Raw genomic sequence first — 25403 nt, 5'->3', positions numbered from 1 at the left:
TCGTTAAGCACACATATAAAAGGTATTAAAGTTTGCAAGCTTTTCAAGCCAGTGGCTCCTTTGTCTGACAGAAGGGTCCATGGGGAAGGAAGAGGGGTGAAAGAAAAGGGTTGGTGAGATTTAGGAAAAGGATTAGAGTTTGGAAAACTCGTCCAGAACCCCGCATCAGGGGAGACTTAACCGGATGGAGTGAGAAGGAAAGACTGATTGTTGGGAACTGCTCTGGATGAGATTTGAAAATCTGAAAGCTTAAAGGTGGAAGATACACTAATAAGCAAGACAGGGATTACTGCCAAAATATTGTTCACAAGTTAATAAAAGCAAAAAGCTAAGTGCATTGTATGTGAAAAGAGGTTGGAGAGAGTGGCAAAAAATAGACAGGTAAGAAAATGAAAGTTGTAGAAAACTAAATGGGAGTGAAGAAAGGAATAGTTAGTGTGGAGAAAATACTGAGACTGAAGAAATCAACATAAATTAAGGCCAGGTGGGTGGCAAGAACCAAGTATATGTTGTATTGCTAGTTCCCACCCACGGAGTTCTGTGAAACTAGTGCCAGGGGGAAGAAACCAGATGGCATGTGTGGTGAAATGGGCCATGAGGTCATGTTGCAGAACATACTCTGCAAGAGGATGTTGTGTGTTGCCAGTATACACTCTCTGCCTGTACCCATTCATCCTAACTGATAACTTGGTGGTAGTCTTGCGAATGTAAAAGGCCGAACAGTGTTTACCCAACAGCTGTATACGACACGTTTCATTTCAAGGTGGCTCGCCTTTTGATAGCATGTGTTTTGCCAGTTACAGGGCTGGTATAGCTGGTGATGAGAGGGGGCATAGGGCAAGTCTTACAGTAGGATGATCATAGAGGTAAGGTATGGAGTTGGGTGAAGAAGGGGCATAGTGTTTGACAAGGATGTTGCGAAGATTGGAAGGGGGCAAAAAAGTATTCTAGGTGTAGTGGGCAAAATGTCGGGACAGAATGGACCTCATTTCAAGATATGATTTTAGGAAGTCATAGCCTTATCAAAGCAGCTGTTTAATACTTGCAAGGCCAGGATAATACTGAGTGACAGGAAATGTATGCCTAAGATGGTTTTTGAAGGGCTCAGCAGTACCAAGATTGGATGTGATGGGCTGGGAAATCTGCTTTTGAACTAGGCTTCTGGGGCAATTACGTCCAGTGAAGGCTGAGGTGAGAATGGTGTTGCATTGCTGTAAAGAGTCTGCATCTGAACAGATAATTTGCCTCGAATGCCAAGACTGTATGGGAGGGCACGTTTGACATGGAAAGGATGGCAACTGTCAAAATGTAAGTTTTGTCATATTTTTGTAGGTTCAATGTGAACAGAAGTGTGTATTTGACCTCCATTAAGGATGAGATCAATGTCAAGGAAAGTGGCATGGGATTTGGAATACGACCATGTGAAATTTAATTAGGAGAATGTATTTAGAGATTCCAAGAATTTTAATAGATCAGCCTCACCTTGAGTCCCTTCAGCAAAGGTGTCATCAGTGTATCTAAACCAAACCAGAGGCCAAAGGCTTATGGATCCCAGTAGAGCCCCCACTGCAGCCCATGGAAATGTTAACATAGGAAGGAGCCATCAAAGTTGATTAAGATGAGCAGGAAGGGTGTCATAGGACTCAAATCAGGTGCGTGCCGATTGAGAAAATTTTCAGCAGGAGACAGAACATGTACACGGAGATGTAAGTGGTGTGGCATCAATGGTGACAAGCAAGTGTGTGACGAGAGTGGGACGGACAGAGATTTCAGACGATCTAGGAAATGGTTGATGTCTTTAATTATAGGAGGGTTGCAGGTGCTAATCAACTAAGGCAGATATACATTTGGTAGTGCTTTGAAGCCAGCAACTGTGGGATAGTTAGGACGATTGGGTTTTTGGATCTTAGGAAGAAGGTGAAAGGTGGAAGAGTATGGTTTGTGTGGGATAAGAAGTTCTGTGGACTGAGGTGTTAGGTCCCTCAAAAGGACTGAGATTTTAATGAGTGGCTGCAGGTCGGTTTGAATCATAGGGATGGGATCTTGATAGCAGATACTGTACATATAGTTGTCTGACAGCTGGTGTAGACTTTCACATACATACTCCCATTAGTCAAGTATCACTATAGTGTTAGATACTTTGGGTGCTGGGAGCATAATGATGGAGTCATCAGCTTTTAGTGACTAAAGAGCCTGGAGTTCTGCAGAGGACAGGTTAGGGTCATTTTGTAAGAACCTGAGGAAGGGTTGTGAAGCAATTATGGATGTGAGGAATTGTTGGAAGGCTTGTAAGGGACGATTTTGAGGTAGTGGTGATGAATCAAGTTCGGATCATGGTTGGGACTGTTTAAAGGCAGGGTTCAACATCAGGTTTGCCATTGGAATGATTTTGAGAGTGAGTTGTAAAGTGATATTTACTGTTGACATTGTGTTTGAAGGAAAGTAGATCCTTCAGCAAAGCAGCATGATTAAATTAAAGTTTAGGGCTGAAAGTGAGACCCTCAGATAATACAGATAATTCAGGAGGGGTGAGTGCTTTAGATGAGAGGTTGAGAACACTGTACAGTTGTGGCTGGTTCTTGTGATCATGAGTTATTATTGGTCTGGGAGGCAATGGTGAAGGCTGGTGGATGTTACGGAGCTTGGCCAAGCTCTGTTGTAGGAGAGGAGTGGTGGCTGATGGTGAAACTGTTTAGGAAACTGTAGAGGGACAGGAAGGGAAACACCACTGTCATAAACGACCTAGCTATCCCACCTTCTCCTAAACTACTGCTTCACCTCGAAATCTATCCCACCTTTTCCTAAACCTAACTCAACAGTGACGTTTCCCTTCCTGCTCCTCTGCAGCTCCCTTCTCATTGCACTTCCAATCTCTGCAGTATCATCGTCAGACCATATGCCCCTTCTTCACCCATCTCCCTATCCTATGGCTCCACCCCCATGATAACCCCGCTGTAAGACTTACACTATACATCCTCCTACCACCACCTATACCAACCCTGTAAGTACCAAAACATAATAGTACCAAAGGGAGATTCACTTGTAAAATGACATACGTTGTGTACCAGATGTTAGGTAAACACTGTTCAGCCTTTTATATTGGCATGACTACCACCAAGTTATCAGTAAGGATGATTGGGTGTAAGCAACACACAATATCCCATTGCAGTGTGTGCTCTCACGCGACAGTTGTGACCTCGGCACCTGTTTCATCACACTTGGCATCTGGATACTTTCCCCAGACACCAGTTTCTCAGAACTCTGCAGGTAGGGACTGGTGCTACAACTCCTCGGTTCTTGCCATCCATCTGGCCTTAATTTACATTAATTTCTACCATCTAGCATTTCTTCACAGTAACGATTCCTTTGTTCACTTCCTTTTAGTTTTCTACATCTTTTATTTTCTGACTGTCTATTTTTCGCCATCATCTCCCACCTCTGTACATAAAATGCTCTTAGCTTTTGGCTCTTATTAACTTACACATGATGTTCACACAGTAATCTCTATCTTGCATCTTATCCTATCTCCCACCTTTAAGCTCTAAGGTTTTTAAATTTCGTCCAGTGCAGTCCCCAACAATCAGCCTTTCTTTCTCGTCCTGTCTGGTAAGTCTTCCCAAACTGGGTTTCTGTGCAACTTTCCCAAATTCTGATCCTTGTCCTAAACCTCACCAGTTCTTTTCCTTCACTCTTCTTCCTTATGCTTGAACCCTTCTGTCAGCAGAAAGAGCCACTGGCTTTGAAAGTTTGCAAACTTTAATACCTCTTACATGTGTGTTCCCTTGCTGCCACTTGGTGAGTAGATTACCTAGATTACCTATCCAACTACATGATCTATAGCATATGCTAGCTTCTGGAGCATCAGATGGGGCTTAGGAAAACAATTTCAAATGTTTGTTTGTTTTCAGGTTTTTGTGGAAGCAATTAGTCAGGTAGTTTCCCATTTAAACCCTCAGCTTTTGCTGCTAACTTGTCAAAGCTGGAACACGTGTCGGTTATTCATACTTCATAATGATAAATGGCGCTATTCACTGAAAGACAGATAGAAAGAAAGTACTGTTTTAATTCCTTAGATTTGATGATAATAATAATAATAATAATAATAATAATAATAATACACCTGTCTTTACGTGGAGATGCCTGAGTGCTTCTCAAATGTAAAACACCTGCTTTCAGACAGATATCTGTAGATACTACTCTGCATTGTAATTAGATGGAATACACTTTTTTAACTATACATTTTATTCAGAATGACTGACGTTTTACCCGCAAAATAAATATTTTTGTTTATGAAATATAGTTTTACAAGTCACTTAAACCTGTGCTGAAGCAGTTTAACATTGACTCAAAGGATATCCATTCATCCTAACTGATAACTTGGTGGTATTCATCGTGATATAAAAGGTTGAACAGTGATTACCTAACAGCTGGTATATGGCATGTGTGATTTCACAGGTGGATCTCTCTTTTTATCTTAAACCATTGCATGTTGTGGCAGTTCGACAGCGCATGCTGTATGCTGTGTAATGTAGATGGAGCTTCATGATAGACTGCAGCTTTCAACGCTCACTGTAAAAACAAATAGAGAGGAGTCAAATCAGGGCACCTGCTCGGCTATTGTACTGCTGTTTTCTGTTCTAAGCAACATTCAGGAAACTCTTCATTCAGTATTTGCATTGTAGCACAGGAAGACTGCACTGGACAGCCATTGTGTTGGAACCACATACACTGTTGCTTTTCCAGTGGTACCTTTTGTAGGAGCACTAGTATAATGCTCATGAGCAACTGTGCAGTCTTATTTGCATTTAAAATCTCTGGTTTAAAGTAAGGTCCCACAATGGAATTTTGTATAATGCTGCACCATATTTTTTTGCTCTATAGTCATTGATGTTCAACAAAGCTATTGTTGAAAATTTATGTTATCATGATTTGTAAACATAGCTGTGCCAGTAAAGAGCACATGTTGGAAAAATGTAGTGTCATCTCCCAGTTGATGCAGAGCAGATGGACATTCAAAATTCACATCCTCTGAGTGCCTGATGTAGTGACAGATTATAAGGATGGAATTTATGTCGACACAATATGCGAATGACACTTCTCTGGCTGATCACACATTCCTTGGCACTACATCTCTCACTGTCATGCAGATTGGTAAGCAATGTAGCCAGAAAAGCATCTTCATTTGCTCTGTCAGACATTGAAGCTGCTTGTTTGCACTAGTGACCTAATAATTCATGCAAGTGCCTGGTGCGACGGACAGCAGTGTTCAGGATAGATGTCTCTTTACCACTGTACCATTTGTACAGCATTTCTTTGACATTCATCATATAAAAATAGCATGTCTAACTTCTTGTCATTGGTGTATATTTTGGCATGCAAGTAATGTTGAAGCAGAAATGACCTGCTGATTAGACAACACCATTTCTGCTAGTTCTGCAGTTCAGGCATGTAAACAATCGAAAGGATTGATGCAACTACACAGCATGGCATGAGCATGTTTAAAACACAATAGGTGATTCTGGCTGACCTGCCTTTCAGTTTTAGAATATTTTTCAGATTCTTTTGTGAAGAGTTCAGCCTCAAAATCAACAAGATTATATTGGTAAACCTGTCTATTTGAGCACTTTCAGATGCTGTTAAAAAGTATATTGTTCTCTTTAAAAATCATGCTAGCTTCACTAATTTGATTGATACAATAATTAACTATTTATTGCGTAAGAAAAGTCTGTTCCTCTTAGTATACAATCATGTGCCAAAAACCTTGTTTCGATATCTGGAACCACTTGCGAAGTAAAACTGGCATTACGTCTTACGTCACTCACACTGTGAGTCTACAACTGTATGACATTTATTTCTGTTTATCATCAATCAGGTTTATCGGATGAATTCAAGATTTTGTCTGAAGTTCTTAAAACCAAGGTTCATTGTAGAATATTCATAATGAAACTGTGTGCGAAACCATTTCAGAGTATTGTACTGTATGCCTAGAAAAAAGTAACGTTATAATGTTTCAGTCAAAATTAACAAAGTTGACAAATGTTCTGAAAACAACATTTTTAACAGTGCATTTTTGCTACTGAAAAATGTGAAGGTTTTTGTTTTTGTATATTTTTGGCCCTGTTCAGTACGCATTTACTTTAATCATATAATTTTTTGTCCTCCGTACCGTGTGTACATACTGTTTTTTCTTTGACTACTATTTGCTGTTTAATTGATTCTTTTCTTTTGCATACAATAATATAGGATCTTCAAAACTTTCAACAGTGTTAACATTATACATTTCCCAGTTACATCTTTAGAAGCAATTTTTTTGGTTGTCAATAACCTTTTTCCTGTTTTAAGTATGGGATTTTGATTAACAGATGAGTGATTGTTGTTCATTGAATTGAAACGTTGAAATTTATCAGAGGGCAATCATTTCAAGTGTGAATATTTAGATGAGACAAAAATTTTGCCTTGTTAATAGTATCCATAGTTCATTCCAGGGGTCTCCAAAACATGACCTGCAGGCCACATTTGGCTCACAAAGGAATTTAATCCAATTAACACTTCAGAAATTTTTTTAAAAAATAACATGCAATTCCTCCAGCTCGTTTGTATCTCTTCTTATTTCTAGTTGTCTTTCTTTTAAGTATGTGTAAACTCAAAATAGAACAATGAATAGGTGGTGGCCTTATCTTAAACACAACATGGGCCATTTAATATTTCATTATAGAGGAAGACAACAAACCAGTATGTGTTATGTACAACAAAGTTATTGATGTTTTGAAGGAATACAGTACTTAACACCACTACAAAGAAACACAAGTTACACAGTTTGATTAAAAGCTGCCTTTCAATTACAGCTGTAGAATCGTTTCTGCTAGCCAAGCGTGCAGGTTGTGCTGTTCTTTGACCACGAATGGCACATTTGCAATGTCCTCAGTATGTTATGTCAGTTGTGATCATAACTGTTTTGCATAGTTGTGAGCACCTCATGTCAGAGATACGTGATTTCAAACATGGGAAAATTGTTGATGCTCATATGATGGATGCTTATGTAATCAAAGTAGCCAAACAGTTTGGTGATTAAAGAGGCTAAGTCACAATGTGGATGGAAGTGTGTGTTAAGTGAGGATGGTAGATGATCACTGAAGATGACTGTGACGAAAAAATAAGAAGACAACAGCTGCAAGTCACTGGAAAACTGAATGTCGCACTCGCACATTCTGTCAGCACAAAAAAAAAAAAAAAAAAAAAATATATATGAAGGGAGCTCCCGAAGCAGAGACTTGTAGGACAAGCTGGAATTCCAAAATCACTCATCAATGATGCAAATGCCCGTAACAGGAGAATGAAGCCATAAGCCCTAGACTGCGGTGCAATGGAACAAAGTCATTTGATTGCATGTGACTTCTTTCACATGGTTCCCAATTTCTGGGTGATTTTATGTACCAAGAATGAAACATGGTGAGGGTGTGGGGGTTTGGTTTGCTGATGATTTGAGCAGTCATATTGTGGTGTTTCATGACCCCCATTATTGCTCTGCAAGGTCATATTACAGCCGACGATCGTGTGAGCATTTTGGCTGCTCAGATCCATCGCATGCTACAGTGTTTGTTCAACAGTGGGGATGTTGTGTTCCAAGATGACACGACCCCTTTTCAGACAGCTCACATTGTACAGGACTGGTTTTGTGAACATCTCCGTGGTTTACCACAGTCACAAGATCTCAATATTATTGAGCCTTTGTGGTCTGTTATGGAGAGAAGATGCGTGGTCGCTATTCACCTCCATCACTCTTACCTGAAACTGGCAGTATTTTGTAAGATGAATGGGATAAGATAACCTTGACAACTGTACAGGACCTGTATTTATCCATTCTGAGATGACTGGAAACTGTTTTGAATGCTAACAGTTTTCCTTCATTGTATTAGGCATGACATTGTGTTGTTTTCTTTTTGTGTTTGTATTTGCCACATGTGTGGCAAATATTCAGGTTTCACTGGAAGACTAAGCTCAGAATATGAAGCCAATGATGTTACCAAACACTTCAGAATGTACTGTGTAGTTCATCAGGAAACACTGTGCAAAGTCAGTGGATATGTCCTGGGTGATGAAGTCCATAATGTATACTGTCAATTTCATTCGATGTCATGGAATCCAATTCAAGTCTTTGCTAGAAGATGTAGAATCTTTGTCAATTGATCTCTCATACCACACAGCTGTAAGGTGGTTAACTGTGGTAAAATTTTGTCAAGCTTCTCTTCTTTGAGAACAGAGTTTGAAATACTTATAAGTGAGAAGAACAACCCTATGGAAGTCCTGTCAGACAAAGAATGGCTATGGAAATTAGCATTCTTGGCTAATGTTGCTTTCCATTTGAATGAAATGAATAAAAAACTCCAAGGGGAGGACAGTATTACTTGTTATCTTTACACATATGTTAAAGCTTTCAAACAGAAACAGATACATTTTAGACACAATGTCAGATAGAAAATTTTCTTACACATCACCATTTGTCTGTCACTGAATGGTGGGTGTGGTTCAAGTTTTCCACTTTTATTTGCAATGGAACATCTTGGTTATCTGAAGAAAGAGTTGTTGTCATGGTTCTCAGATTTAGATACTAATTCCAAGAAACTACAAATTTTCCAGGACCTCTTTTCTTGTGGACTGGTAGATGTTCAGGCAGTACAGCAAATGGAACTCATTGCTGTGCAAGCTTATGACACAATGAAGTACAAATTTAGAAGACAACTACACCTAGATCAAAGACTTTGCACAAAGTTTGTTACCTGGGTTTTCCATGACCTAAAAATGTGAACAAACATTTTCATTGCTGAACTTTACAGAATCTAAATACCGTTGAATATTTACAGACTATTTTATTTACACAACAGAGTGAGTTAGAGCTACAGTCTGAGAAAATTTTGGATTGAAAAGATAAACTGCATATATCTCATTAAGTTTACTAAAGAGTAATAAAGTGTACTTGAGATTTTCACTGAATAGTGAGTTTGCATTAATTACGGTAAATTTCATTATAATTATCTTCTTGAACTTCTGAGAAAATGTTTTACCCCGTCACACTGAGTTTCAGAACTTGATATGTGACCCTCGTGGTCTAATAATTAGGAGACCCCTGTTTTATTCTATGGATGCTTTGTACATTTTGGTACATTATTTTGGACAAATTATTCTGTTTTACCATTTACTCACTGAATAGTTGAAGCACAGAATTGCCAGCAGGCATACAGAAAAGAATAAACACTTTGCTAGCCATGTATGAATGGGTTCCAGGACTGTTAAAGTATTTACATTCTGCCAGAGCTTCCCTTACTACATTCCCTAACTTTTTTGTGATAAACTCTTTTCCACTCTGGTTTTGAAGGACAATGTTATTTGGAAAGCCAAAACATAGCGTATAGTCTGTTGGTTTACTTTTTTTACAGCTCGATGGTCTCCTCCATGTTTTGACATTCGCCTGCTTTATTTCCTCATTGATTGTCCTTGGTGTCGACATATTGCATTGCTATACTGGCTGAAAAATGGGGGGGGGGGGGGGGGGGGTTGGGTTTGGAAGTTCAGCACTGACTACTTTAAATGATGTAGCCGACAGGTACACATTTGTGTCTCACAGTTCTTTACTTTCAATGTTCACAACCCCCCCTCCCCATCCTTTGCAAGCAAACGTCAACATACTGCTACAATAGTTTACTGTTGGAATATCCATGAGCAGAAAAAGCCTAACCACACAGTTCACAGTTCTTGCAGAATAATACGATACATATTGAACAGACACTATCATTGTTTTAACACACAGCCTATTTGTCTTACACTTATTTGACAGTTAAGTTGATGCATTGTTGTTGTTCTAACCAAGACGGGGTCCTCGTCTGAAACTCAGCTGTGGACTGACTGTCTCAGCACCAAAAATTGAGCCCTTATATATCATCACAATAATAGGCACTGAAACTACACATTGTTTGATGTATAATTTACAGAAATCACAATTAAAACTTAACTCATTAAATTAATTGAATACATCGAAAAATTCCGTCTTTTTAACAGTTTCTTCTGCTTCAAGAATTAGGCTGAATTATTTGTTTAAATGGTGAAATAAACAGATATAGATACGCAAACAATACTTTGGACAAAACTAGTAATTACTTGGAATTATTTAAGAGCTGGCTTCACTAACATGTTTTTGAATAGAGCCAAATAAATACTTAAAGAATGGTATTAGTTTTTCCTCCAAATGTTTATAATTAGTACAGAATTTATATTTGTTTATAATTCAACAGTAGAATTTAAGTTACAAAACAATTACTGATTTCATCCTAGAATGAAAGATACTAACTAGGAATAGTCAAAATAAATTAGTAAATCAATTACATACATAAAACTAAGCACAAAATTAGATCTGGTATTATATTCTTTAAAACTGAGGGCCAACCTTTCTCTTTTATGAAAATGCAGATTATACTCACATATGTTAATGGTAATTAGCTAAAAATGAAAAAAAAGAAAACAAATTTAAGGATGCAGATGGCTAAAGAAGAGGGGAAGTAAAAGGGATCTCAGCTTGCTTCAGCATAATGTCATGTTGTCTTCTGGTAATATTTTTACTTGGCATTCATCGTATGACCAGAGTCATCAATTAACTGTTTAGCATACTCTAATTTTTGTCTGCTGCTACAACTGTACCATTCTGCTCCTCTTCCCAGTGCCAAAATAAATATTCATGGGTGACTTATCAGATGTCGTGTTGTAGAATTTTAGAACATGTTTTTTGCTCGCGTATCATGTCATTTCTGGAAACCCAGAATCTACTATGTAGGAATCAACATGGATTCCGGAAACAGCGATCGTGTGAGACCCAACTCGCCTTATTTGTTCATGAGACCCAGAAAATATTAGATACAGGCTCCCAGGTAGATGCTATTTTTCTTGACTTCCGGAAGGCGTTCGATACAGTTCCGCACTGTCGCCTGATAAGCAAAGTAAGAGCCTACGGAATATCAGACCAGCTGTGTGGCTGGATTGAGGAGTTTTTGGCAAACAGAACACAGCATGTTGTTATCAATGGAGAGACGTCTACAGACGTTAAAGTAACCTCTGGCGTGCCACAGGGGAGTGTTATGGGACCATTGCTTTTCACAATATATATAAATGACTTAGTAGATAGGGTCGGAAGTTCCATGCGGCTTTTCGCTGATGATGCTGTAGTATACAGAGAAGTTGCTGCATTAGAAAATTGTAGCGAAATACAGGAAGATCTGCAGCGGATAGGCACTTGGTGCAGGGAGTGGCAACTGACCCTTAACATAGACAAATGTAATGTATTGCGAATACATAGAAAGAAGGATCCTTTATTGTATGATTATATGATAGCGGAACAAACACTGGTAGCAGTTACTTCTGTAAAATATCTGGGAGTATGCGTACGGAACGATTTGAAGTGGAATGATCATATAAAACTAATTGTTGGTAAGGCGGGTACCAGGTTGAGATTCATTGGGAGAGTGCTTAGAAAATGTAGTCCATCAACAAAGGAGGTGGCTTACAAAACACTCGTTCGACCTATACTTGAGTATTGCTCATCAGTGTGGGATCCGTACCAGGTCGGGTTGACGGAGGAGATAGAGAAGATCCAAAGAAGAGCGGCGCGTTTCGTCACTGGGTTATTTGGTAACCGTGATAGCGTTACGGAGATGTTTAATAAACTCAAGTGGCAGACTCTGCAAGAGAGGCGCTCTGCATCGCGGTGTAGCTTGCTCGCCAGGTTTCGAGAGGATGCGTTTCTGGATGAGGTATCGAATATATTGCTTCCCCCTACTTATACTTCCCGAGGAGATCACGAATGTAAAATTAGAGAGATTAGAGCGCGCACGGAGGCTTTCAGACAGTCGTTCTTCCCGCGAACCATACGCGACTGGAACAGGAAAGGGAGGTAATGACAGTGGCACGTAAGGTGCCCTCCGCCACACACCGTTGGGTGGCTTGCGGAGTATCAATGTAGATGTAGATGTAGATGTAGAATTTAACCGGCTTGTTATGATCTTCCAAAGATTTCGTTCTTTGCCTCCTCCTTCCAGTAACCCAACATTTACTACTTTGTCTGTCAACTTAATTCTCATTATACTTCTGGAACACCTTCTAGTAAGCTTCTCTGGAGATCCCGTGCTGCAGCACTGATAACCTCACTGTTGAGCACACGTATGGTCCTTCCAATGCTGCTTGTTACACTTCCTATGCGTTATTGTGTTCCACACTAAGTGCTTAAGAAAAATTATTCATTTTTGTGCGAGTTGTTTTGTTGAAGAAAATTCTATTTTGCTTGGACTAGTCTCCTGTTGTTTTCTTTGCTAAATTTATTGTGTGTAATCATGCCTTACTTTCTACAACAATTTCACTTGAGTTATTGCTTCATGTCATAAAAGTTGCAGTACAGTGACAACATAGTGCAACTGCCTACTACACTTCCCTTCACTGTAACCAAGATTGCTTGATATTTCATTTTTATTTCTAAAATGTGGTATTTGTAGCTATTGAAGGTCATGTGCATGTTTTAGTTCAGGATATTATGCATGTTGATCCCCTTTATACGCTATTCAAGGCTTTTTGGAAGTCTACTGAAACTGTTTGGCTCTTTGTCAAACACTGTTCTCTTTATAAAATCTTCTTGGGCTTCTAGCTGTGTGAAGTAAATGGATTATTCATGCCAAAACTGTATCAGTGGTTTGAATTGTCAAGCTTAGGCCTACCACTAACAGAAAACCAGAAAGGAGCCTCATTTCTTGTCACAGATTTTTAATATTTGAGACAGCTTTTTCGTGGTGCATTAGTGTCTTCAGAACAGTGCTTTTCTGTACCAGTTACTGATGGCAGAAAACATGCAGATTATATTTTGTGTGATTGGGAAGGGAGTTACTTATAAATGCTGTGTCTGAGACAACCAGTTATGTTCAAGTGGCTGACGACATCAAGGAACAAGAATGTGTTCTCTCTAGCCCTCCGTTGTGAATTCGACAAGTATTCATGAATGTGGCTCAGGTGTACAAAGTCTCAACCACTTTTTTAAACATGGAGCGAGATAACAAAGATGTTATTGATATAACGATAAAAATAATTAGTCTATACTGGTTTCATGTTTAATCTTCTTCTTATAAAGGTTTCCTATGGATATACTAAATAGGTTCCCATCATATCACTGTCCATCTTGTCAAAATACTGTGTGTCATATAATAAATACAGTGATGTCAGTATGTGCTTAACTGTCTGGAATTGCTCTGTCAAAGGACTAATCTTTGATGGAAACACATGAAAATACAGAGACTATATAAAATGTGACCATTATATCATGACTGGGTGATCTTAGAAACACCACTTATTATTTTACAGATTACTTATTATTTTTCCTGTGTGGCACCAATGCAGAGTTAAAATTTTTCGATTTGCCCCTCTTCTGCAATGATACCTGTTGTGCTGTATTGATCTAAGTCCTAGTCTGGGCTCAAGAGTGAATTTGTGAATTGTGGAAGGAAATGTGTCCAGTTTCTTTGAAATTAATTAATGTTAGAAGCAATTATTAAACCTGTGTTTGAAATAGACTGTGCAGCACTTATGCTGCCACCATTGTATATAGCAGGTAGGGATAATGAGAAGAAAATAAGTAGACAAGGGTGCGTGCAGAGGCAAATAGACTGTCAGGTTTTCCTCACTCATTGCACCAATAAAATAGGACATGAAATATGTAATACAGGTATCAAGCATCTTCAACCATGCACTGCAGAGTGACCATTGACTACAGGGCACTGACAGTAAGTCCAGTAGAGACGTTGAGACAAGTGGATGTGCATGGAGTGGTGGTAACAGCAACAGTAGCAGTTTAGTTTAGTTTGTGATTTTTGTTTTTTTTTGCACATGCTTCTGGTAAGAAGTGAACTATATCTGTGTATTTTAGTGTTTAGATAACATTTAGCAAATCACTCTTAGGTTTTTGTTTTTACGTAAATCTTAGTGCAGGACCTCAGAAAAACAGTGCTCTGTGAGCAGATGGTGCACACAGGCCTGTGAGCAGTGAGCGCTGTGCCCTCTGCATTGTCACAACGAATGGGGTGGGGAGCCAAGTGAAGACCTGTGAAGGAAATGCTGAAGAAATATAGATTGTATTTATATTCCTTGTCATATTACAGATCAACTACTTCAAGCTGCAGACCAGTGCAAATGGTGTGTTGGAAGCCTTTGCATTTTCCCATTCTGCTGTGTTGGGGATCCTGTCTTTTTTTTTCCCCCACAACAAGACTAGCATTGTGTCTGCACGCGCGCGTGCGTGCACACACACACACACACACACACACACACACACACACACACACACACAAATCAAACTAATAAGTTCCATAACAAAGCTGCATGTTCTATGCTTTCTTGAATACAGCTAAGAGTGTCATGTTAACTATGTGTCTGTGTTAACTACACTTTCATAGAGTGCTAAAGATAATAGAAAAAAATCGTTTACAAATATTTTTGAAGCTGGCGCTGAACAACTTCTGCCATAATCTGTGTGGGATGCATGAGTGTCATGTTTAATAATGGCATCACATGAAATTGTTCTGCGTGAAATGGACATAAATCTTCAGCTGCAGTAGCAAAGTATTCTTTTATTAAATTATCATTTGTGAAAGGGTGCATGGACTTTGCTAAAAGTAGTGCAGTTTTGTAGCTCATTGGAACATCACGCTGACTTGAAGTTTCTTCCTCTTCTTCTCTCTGTTCAGAGGGCCTTCTTTTAAGTTTCAATATCTCTTACACATGTTCAGCTCCCTCACATTTTCTGTTTCCGTACTCTGTGACATGCCAAGGTATGTATCACCTTTGTAAATTGAACGTCCTGAAAGTATACAGCATCTTATGATCCATTAAAAATTTTGCAAACCCATCTTTTTGTGGGAAATCATAAAGACTCCTCACACAGTGGACTGACGTGCGAAGACATTGTCGGTGCTACACAATGCCAACTCGCCATTGCTTATTAGATGGCTTCACTGTGAAAACTGACCCTCGTCTATTCCATAGCTGGTGCTGCTGCTGTGTTGTCATGACCATGTGATTTGTGCATGTTTTCCTCGCTCCCCATCATGCCGCAACTGCTTTGCTCGCGAGCAAGAATGTGAGCGGGCTTGAGTGCTTAAGCTCACAATCAGTGAGGTGTTAAGCCCTGTATTGGTGTATATCTTTGTGTGAGTTGATTCTTTGTGCAATTTTGTGCTGCCAGAAGCACCACGTCATGTCTCTATGTTTAAATCTCATGTTACCACAAAACATATAGTTTAGATTGGTGCACTGGAGTTTATATATTTAGTTCCTGCAGTAGTTTTCAGGTAAGCAGAGTGTCTAGTAAAAATTAACTGTTGATACGTCCATTTTCAGTAGACAAATTTTTATCTGTTTTAAGAGTTTGCGGATCTTGTGGTCCCAGGCTATAGTGAGAACCCTGAAGAACAGAGTTTAGTGTTTATTCTCCTCATTAGATTTTGTGTACATTTCAACCTCGGTAGCACCAGTCAGGTAATTTACTCTTTTGCAGGGTCAGACAGTAATTTCAAAGTTACTCTTTACTGCTTTGTTTGTATATTTTGAGATTGTATATAATTTTTTTAGACAGTACGAAAAGGATAGGGAGTGTGCTTGTAATGAGTGGACACAGGGAGAATAGGTTGCCCTCTCCTGTTGGGCCAGTGGCTGATTCTCCTATCTAATCTGGACAAATGTAGAGGGTGGGTATGTTAGCCGTTGGGAGTTACATTGTTAGGCGGGTGATGGAATCCCAGGGAAATAGCATGCAGGGCAAGAGAGAATGCCAGTGTGCACTCGGTAATTTCTGGGGGTCATCTCCATGACCTGGAGGCTGTTCTGCCTGCAGCTATTGAGAGAGCTGGGTGCAACTGCTGCAAATAATGGCACATGTCAGCATGAATGATGCCTGCCACTTGTCTTCTGATGTCATTGTCAGCTTATTTTAGTGAATGGCTGATTTGGAGAAGGCAACAAGCATTGGGTGCAGGCTAAGCTGTCTATTTGTAGCATCAAACTCCGGGTTTATTGTGATCTGGTTTGGACCAGAGTGGATGGTCTAAACCAGAGGCTCAGGCGATTCTGCAATGGCATTACATAGGAATTTCTTGACCTCTGCTATCGGGTGGAAAATTTTAGGGTTCCCCTTAAAAGTCAGCCGTGCACTACATGCAGGAAGCAGCTACTAGGATAGCAGGATACATGTGGCTTGCATATGGGTGTTTTAGGTTAGAGAACGCCCCCCCCACTTACGATGAGAGATGAATTACCTGCCAAAATCAAAGTTACATCAGCCGCAGTGTTCTAAGGTGATACTTGTCTTTGCAGATAGGCAGTAGAAATGGTTAGTATGATATTAATAAATAGCAGGAATATCTGAGGGAAGGTCCGAGAATTAATATTGCTTTTTGAAGGTTATAATGCTGAGATGATAGCAGGGAAAGAAAGTCTGTTGAAATGAAAAGCGAATTTTCAGTTTGGAATATTTGTCATAAGGATAGGCTAGTTGCCATTGGTGATGGCAAATTTGCTGCAATAAAGAACTTGATAATATTTAGCAATATTATCACAGATCCTGAATTTGAATTAATCAGGGAGAAGTTAAGCATCAAACTGGTCAAAAATGGTAATTAGATCGCTTGGGTCAGGAGCTGTAGTGGCAGAGCGGCTCATGGAGAACCTACAGAATATTGTTATAATTTTCCTGTTCATGCTGTTATCATGAGTATGATTTCAACTTGTCAGTAATAGATTGGGAGAGTCATGCGTTCAAAACTGGTGCCAGAGATGGGGATTCGTGTGACATTATTCTGAATGTCTCGTTTGAAAATTAACTTTGGGCAGATACAGAGCCAACTCGTAAAGATAATATCTTGGACTACCTAGCAGCAAACAGAGCTGAATTTATTGAATCAGTTAATGTAGAGGAAGGTATCGGTGATCATAAGGCTGTGATAGCAACTAAAACTACAGGTTTTGCAAGGGGTGTTAAAAAAGGTAGGAAGATATTTTTTGCTTTGCAAGAGTGACAGGATACAAATTGCAGGCTGAGTTGTCAGCATCAAATATTCAATGATGATGATGATGATGATGAGCACAAATGAAAAAAAGGTCAAAAGCATAATTCAGTATGTATTAGATAAGTATGATCCTATTGTCCATGCTGGCTATGAAAATAGGACTAGTAATTCCGCCTTATGCAAGACACCTTTTCAATGGGTAAAATGAAATTGGAAAGGTGTCTTGCATAAGGCAGAATTCCTCGTCCTGTAGATAAGTATATTCTGAACAAAGTCTTAAAGGGTGAGAAAGACCTACTGTGATTTGGTAGGGATGTTAGAAAACTGCTCCATAAACAGCGAGAGCTTCATGTCAGATTCAGGAGAAGTCAAAACTTAGCTGACAAGCAAAAGCTGAATGAAATGAAAGTGAACAGTAAGAGAGCAATGAGAAAAGCATTAAGCAACTTTGAAAGTAAAGTATTGCCAACTGATTTGAGCAAAAACTGTAAAGCAAAAAGTGATTCGAAATCATCTTTTCATTCACTTGGAGTCCATTCTGACACCAAAATGGAAGAGAACAGAGAGAAGGCTGAAATACTGTATTCGGTCATCCAGAATTGTTTCACTGCGGAAGATTGTAACTCAGTCCCACCTTTCAACCATCCCACAAGTGTTAAAATGGCAGGTATTGAGATAACCGTCATGAAACTGAAAAACAACTACATTTCCGTAGTAGTGGAAAGGCATCAGGACTAGATGAAATAGCTATAAGATTTTACAAAGATTGTACAAAAGAACTTGGTCCCCTTCTACAGCAGTTTATTGTAGATCACTGGAGCAACAAAGAGTATCCAGCAAGTGGAAAAAGTGCAAGTCATCCCTTGTTTCTAGAAGGGCCACAGGACAGGTTAACCCAAGTACAGGCCTCATCAGTCTGTTGTAAAATCAAGGAACATGTTTTATGCTCAAGAATTATGATGTACAAGAACAAAAGTCTCCTCTATAAAAGCAAACATGGATTCTGCAAACAAAGATTTTGTGAAACTTGGCTTGCTCTTTTCCTTCATGAGGTCCTTAGTGCTGTAGACAACAGTGATCAGATTGATGCCGTGTTACTTGACCTCAGGAAGGCATTTGACACCATCTTGCACTGCCGTTTAGTGAAAAAATATGAGCGTATTGTGTATCAGACCAGATTTGCGACTGAATTATAGACGTTACTGCAGATAGAGCTCAACACTTCGCTCTTAACAGTTCAAAATTGACAGATGTGAAGGTAATTTCTGGAGTACCCCAAAGAAGAGTGTAGAATCTTCATTGGTTACTGTGTATATGAATGATCTAGTAGAAATAGTTGGATGCTTCTTAAGACTGTTTGTAGATGATGCGGTTGTCTTAACAAAATAGCAACACCAGAAGACAGTATTGATTTACAGAATGACTTGCAGAGGATTGATGGTGCAGGCTCTTCCAGTTGACCCTGAAAGTAAATATATATAAAATATTGTGCATACTTAGGAAAAGAAAGTCACCACTGTACAAATTTAAATTATTGATGAGGAACTTCTAGAACCAGTATTTACTGTCAAATATGTAGGAGAAACTATCCAGAGCAGCCTTAAGTGGAAGGACCACATATAACAAATAGTATGAAAAACAGAGGTCAGACTGCAATTAATTGGAAGACTCTTAAGGAAATGTAATTCATCCACAAAGGAAGTGGTTTATAATGTGCCTTTTCGATAGATTCGCAAGTGGTGAACATCAAAATGGGATCTTTACAAGGTAGGACTGTTGTGGGAGGGAGAGGGGGGGGGGGGGGGGAGAGAGAGAGAGAGAGAGAGAGAGAGAGAGAGAGAGAGAGAGAGAGAGAGAGAGACTTGTTTCATCGGGGGATCATCTAGATGGCACAAGAGCATTACTGAAATCCCCAGCGAACTCCATTGACAAATGTTACAGTAGAGATGGTGTGCTTCATGGAGTGATTTGCTATTGAAATTTCGAGGAAGCACTTTCTGGGAAGAGATGGACAACATATTACTTCCTCCCACATATCGCGTAATGACCCCAACAAGAAAATTCAAGAAATTGGAGTCAATACATAGGCTTACTGACAATTATTCTTTCCACACACCATTAACAAGTGAAACTGGACGGGAGGAATGTTCGTACCAGAAAGCACTGCCTCTGTCACACACAATTACATGGTTGTGGAATATGATGTAGCTTTGGCTTTCAGAATATATAGGTAGATGTATTCATAGATGCAGATGTGTTATCTGTTTGGCTTTGTGAAATTTAGGTACTGCTGTTGGTTTAAAAACATGCAGGTGCCAGTCTTGTTAGTAGATCCCAGGGCCCATGTGAAAAGTCTGGAAAATTCACTGCATGAGCTGCCTAAAGGTTTTGAAAGGTGTTGCTGTTGAAATCAGAAATATTGTATTTTGGATTTTAAATCTGAAGATTGATAAAATGTCCTGTGTGCTAGTTGTGCCACTACTGAGATTGAGGTTGTGTGTGATACATCTGTATGTTGCTTTGGAAACAAACTTGCATTTTATTTCAATGCTTTGCTTGCTGAATGATATCAGATGTTTGCTTGATGGTTAAAGTTGTGGAATGTGTCTGTTGATTGCTGTCGAGAGGGCTTACAATTTCCATAATATGTCCCTGGTGGCAAGGTGGTGGCCACTGATATTGATAGTTTTGAGGCTGCAAGATATCTTAACAGAGTTTCACTGGATTCTGATGGTAGCAAATCTTATTGTGTTCTCACTGAGTTCACTGCTGCAATTTTGATTTTTTGTTGCAGATGACTGACTAATGTATTTTCTAAGTTCAATTCCTGAGCTACATTTAGTACTTTCTCTGTTGGTTGGTTGGTTAGTTTCATACTGAACTGCCTGATAAATATTTTTCAGCACTATTACATAATGGATAAATTAATCAACACACTCAAGTCAGGAATATCTGCAACCCTTGCCTTATGTGACTGGCATTGTAAATGATCACTATTACTTGTGATTGCAGCATTATGGCCCAGTCACCCTTAAATGCCCTGTCATGTTAGCTGTTTCCACCTTTAATGGGTTTCCCAATTTTGTTGTTGTTATTGATAGCTTTGCCAGAATAAAGTGGAAATTTAACAACGATGTGGATGGATGCCCAGGAAGATTTTATAAATTTATGTCACTGCAAGAATATGCTGTCTTATTTTACATTTTCTTGAGTTTGAAGAACCGTGTTCACTGCAACCATTTAAAACCTATTGCAGAATTCTTATTTCTTTCACTTTGAAATTCTTCAGTAATTCTTTGTAGCTTCCCTCCTCTGCTAAAGAATTCCAGTCTCCCAGTTGTATCAAACAGCAATCTCGTGACTGATTAGGGAATCATCTAAATCCACCCTGAAATTGTAAATAGATCACACAGCACAATGCAGTCATAATTAGTAAAGTGAATTTTAGTGTTTGTTGATTGTTTCTTTGACATAATTATTCACAGGTATTATTTGCAAGTCATGTAATATCTGTAATAATTAGCATTTGCCTGGCAATATTGCTAAGTGTTAATGGTGGAGATGAAACTAAATTAATTATCTTTGTTTTCTTCATAAATTCATGCTAATAGCATCTGTCTAGGTGCAGGTTCCAGAGTTTCATAGTAATATGACATCCAGTTGATGTTTTTAACCATGGGAAGATGAAATACGAAAAATGTGGTATACAATCAAAATCACCTACTTCTCCTGAAGTCCTGCATAAGTGTTATTTATTAGTTAATTTCTTGGACATTCATTCAAATGGTGTCAATATTTCGTTAGAAATTGTGGAAACGTTAGAAAAAAGAGGAAGTAACTCTGATGATACAATGATTACTGTGCTAATTAAAGTCCAGACCTAAAATACAGTTCCTTCCAAGCCAAAAGAAGACATGGAGGGTAATAGCTTTCAGTGACAAAGAAAGGCTGTGAATGTTTGGCTAAACAAAGGAGGGAGAAAATTCTTAAATTTAAAGTGTCTGTGATGCTAGTTTCTATTTGTAAAATCTGAATGTGAATTGTATAAATGCAAGAAAGATTTACACGGAGTATGAAATATGTGCCAAAATTAAACACTCAAAAGTGTGAAGGAAAAACTGTGTGAGTCAATGCACCATTACTGAGAGAAATCTATGAGATTGGGCCCTCTGAATTGTGAGATGAAAATTACTGATTCCCAGCTTACCTTGACCTAATTGAGCAGTCAGATAACTATATGGAAAAGGAAATTGCAAAACTGTGAAGTATACTTCAAGTAAATGTGTACAGGAGATGTCACTGATAGGTAGCACTAAAGACAAATTCAAAGCTTCCCTAAAATGCTGTGAATAAAGACAGTCAGTCAGATTTCATGCAATAATTGCATGCAAATTGCACTTTATCATTTCGAGGAAGAAAAGACAAGTTGCTTGTGCAATCAGTGAATGCTAGGAAACATTCATATACAACAGTGCTAGTGAGAAGTATCAGTGGATTACTGTTTCCACAGTGTTATATCTGTCTTCAGAAACCTCAAGGCAAATTAGGGCAAAACATTACAAAAAGCACTGTTTAATTACAAAATTCTTGCAGTTGATGTAGCAAAATCTGGAAAAAATGGAATGGAATAACCTTCATTACCAAATACCACATCCAGAATATCTTCTTACCAGTTGCAGAAAGTAATTTATTGCTTTTGTTGGACTCTTGTCCTCAACGTAACACCACCTGTCTGTCTTTAGGAGGATGAAAGGACAGTCAATATAATTTTGGTTCCACGTGGGACTAATAATGTGATTCAGCCTCTCAATAAAAAAAAAAAATAAATAAATAAAAAAAATTTGACAGTATAAAGCAGTTTTCAGAAAATTGATGGATGGTGTAATGTCCGATAGCTCTTTGTGATTTCACGTTTATCAGCGTAACAGTGTTGTTAAACTTCAGTCATTTGTGCATTGTCAGTTTGCATCATCATGTGTTGTGGATTTGAGCAAGTATTCCTGGTATGCAGCACAGAATGCAGAATAATGGTTGTGACCAGTTCTTATCCATCCTGTTTCTGTCTAAATAAAACTGTTAATTACTGTGAAGTGCCTGAATGCATTAATTTTTCTACACACTTCACAGATTGTCACAACTGCAGTGATTAAAATATTGTTTAAATACTTGCAGTGCACCTTAGCAATTAAAATTTTGACAGTGCATTTCTGTCGGTGTATTCTTCCTGTGTGAAAAATGTCAGGGCAGGTTTCAACATGTTGAATTGGACCATTCCATTGTGAGAGAATTGTGGCTGAAATCCTATTTTAATCATTCTGAATCAGATTTTTGAATACAGATGGTTCTATTGCCCTTCTTCTAATAATTCCAATTTTCAGGTGGCATTAATCTTATATGGAACATGTGGTTATAAACTAACTCCTTTGTATTTGTTTATTTCATGTGAAAATATTTTTTGTTGAAAATTTCTGTTGTTTGCTCTTATTTACAGAATTCATACTATTACTTGTTGCGGCGGTATCTAGAGAGCCAGTATCCAGGATGTGAAGCCCGATCTACATTTCTGAAGCTCATACAAAAGATTGCTGAGTTGCATAGACTAAATGATGAATTAGTTAGAGTGTACTTGGATGTAAATCCACGTGATGTTGAGCCACTGCTGATAGAGATATTTGATCTGAAACCACACTGAATACAAATTTCTGGGAAGATTCCTCTTGTTACTGCTAATAGTCTACTCAGATGGTACACTTTTTTATTTTGCAGGCTAATGTCATTGACATAATATCACATGATAATATTATGTAGTTCCTATATTATAAATAGATGTTGCCTTTGTGGATACAGTACAATTTTTAATATATTGAAGTCAAAACATGTATTGTTACTCAGTGATTAGCTTTCACTTAAGATAGATTAAAAGATTTAGCACATGAAATGAAATGTATGAGCTGAACATTTGAAAATGTGTGTACAGAGAATTTTGTGGAATTGTTATATATTGTTTGTATTTGTTTTTGTTATGTATGTATGAAAATTTTATTTATAATCTGTCTTGAACATTTTGCCACATTCCAAGCTCCTAGCGAACTCTGGATTAAGTGGCAAGACTCGAGCTTTAATTACTGAACACGAGAGATCCTAAACAGAGTGTGAATTATATAAATAATTATATCACTTCATTTCGAAAGTATTGATTTTTCCTGACAAGTTTATGCCCAACTCACATGACGATGTTGTTGGACTCCAAACTCTGTTGAAGGATTGCTAAATTCAGAACAAAGTTCGATTTACACCATCCATTGTATGTATGAAACTCTTGTGAGGACCACAGCCTGATGATGGTTCCGTGACACATTCCTGCCTCATCCATCTGATGTCATTGGTATTGATCTCTCCTGTCCTTCATATTTTCATGTCAGTTGCAATCCCCCACAATTTCAGTGGATTTTCTCTCTCTCTCTCTCTCTCTCTCTCTCTCTCTCTCTCTCTCTCTCTCTTTCTATCTTTCTCATATGAAACTCGATAACCACATCACCCTACTGCATTGGACATTGCACACAGCTTTTGTGAGTAAAAGTGACGACACTCCTTGTCTGCGGATGTTAAGCCATTGCAGGCAGTGGTGTTAGCATCTTAGCATGATGTGGAGCAGCATGAACATTACTGTGAGTCAATTGTGGGTTTGCAGTGTCTGTTTCTGTGGACTCTGGCTAAAGGGGACAGGTTCATACTCACTCTGTAGCTGTATAAGAATACTTTTCTTTTATAAAGTTTGGCAATTTTGTAGAAAGGTATTTTACAAACTGTTCAGTGTATGTGGTGTTCCACATACCTGCAAATGAAAGTTTGACACTTTATAACTGAATGTGTGTGCTTTTTGTGCTGTTGACATTAGAACATACTTTATGAACTTGTTTTAAAAATGATGTGTAACATATTTTGATAAAGCATTAAGAATGTACTCATTTTTGTAATTGAAAGGGTTTTAGGCTTGAAGAAAGCATTTTTCTCCTGGAGCCTATACATATGCCAAACATGAAATCTGACATTATAGAGTGCACTATTTTTATGGAATAAAAATTGATCTTGTATATGAAGAGCAATATTTAGAATGCTTTGCAAAATATTTTCTTAGAATGCCAATGTTTGTATATCATCTTACAGTTACTAGAAAGGTAGCTATGAATATTTGTTATTTAATAGATAGTTATCTTTTTGATAGTTATCTTTTTGAAAGATATCAGTGATCAGTATGTGCCATCTAGTTTTTTCTAATGTATCAATCATGTGACTGTGTACATATCTACATAGAAAAAGTAATATGTTTCTAATGTTCTTGATTCATTGTACCTGGTATTTTTATAAAAGTTATTTACTATGTATATATAGATTTACCTAGTTTGTGAACAGAATTGTGGAAAGATTTCCACAGGTGAGAGTGTGAACCCTAGCACATTGTTCTAATTGTGAATTATAGCTTCTTTGTTTGGAATTCCTTGATAAGTTGAAACTTTCTAGCTTTTCCATTATCATGGAAGTTGCTTTCCTAGCTGCTCGCTTACTGTTTCTTTATGAAAATAATCTCTATCGTAGGTATTAGAAAACTGCATAGAACTTCACAATGGCACAATTTTGATAATGATAAATATTTTGAAAGATTATTTTGTTCATTGTGTACCGTGCCTTTATAGCCTTTTAAGATTTAAATTTTTACTGTCAGGTACAAGTGCTACAGTTTTTAATCTGTTAAACTACATTATGGATCCCATCAATTTATGGTGGTTCAGTTTCAATTGTGCCTCCACCACAATCTTCTTAACCTGCAACAGTGCAAGTACAATTATTTCTTATTGAATCATATTGTGCTTTGTATTAAAAAGAAAAAATAGTTAAACGTACCTTGAAGTAGTGCATTTTATATGTGTCAGACCGTCCCACAGACCTTGAGAAGCAAATTGAGAAATAATTTTTCATAGTTAACACACTTAATTATTTCTTTGACTACCTAGTTAAGTTTTGTAGCACCTACAATGTGCAATTTCACAAAACTAAAGAAAGTGATAGCATTCTGAGTTCTTTCTTTCGTATTTTCTCAATTTTTCGCTATGGGAATGTATCACATTACAGTGTTGATGGTGCTCTAATGTATCACAGTTTCATGTACAATATCTACAGAAAAATTCATGAGATTTATAGGTGACGACAATCTAAGAGGTATAAATGAAGTGTATATTGTGTGATTGTTGAAGTTTGTGTGTTTAAGTGATCATGTTAAATGAAGATTATTCTCACAGTTTTATGACTGGCATGTGTGTCCAC

General features: G+C 38.1%; 1 protein-coding gene across 2 annotated transcripts in view; it reads left to right on the top strand.

The window, feature by feature from the left end:
• The window catches only part of LOC124605692 (nuclear hormone receptor HR96), a 91171-nt gene extending 66182 nt beyond the window's left edge, over nucleotides 1-24989 (top strand). For both annotated transcript variants that reach the window (XM_047137550.1, XM_047137551.1), the window contains one exon: nucleotides 22573-24989. In XM_047137550.1, the coding sequence (XP_046993506.1) occupies nucleotides 22573-22773 (201 nt within the window). In that variant the 3' untranslated portion in view covers nucleotides 22774-24989. The remainder of the gene's footprint in view (nucleotides 1-22572) is intronic.
• Nucleotides 24990-25403: the final 414 nt, after the last annotated feature.

This window comes from Schistocerca americana, chromosome 3 (genome assembly GCF_021461395.2).
Source record: "Schistocerca americana isolate TAMUIC-IGC-003095 chromosome 3, iqSchAmer2.1, whole genome shotgun sequence".
Taxonomy (NCBI): Eukaryota; Metazoa; Arthropoda; class Insecta; order Orthoptera; family Acrididae; genus Schistocerca; species Schistocerca americana.
The sequence above is the reverse complement of the archived record's forward strand: the minus strand, read 5'-3'. Positions and strand labels throughout refer to the sequence as shown.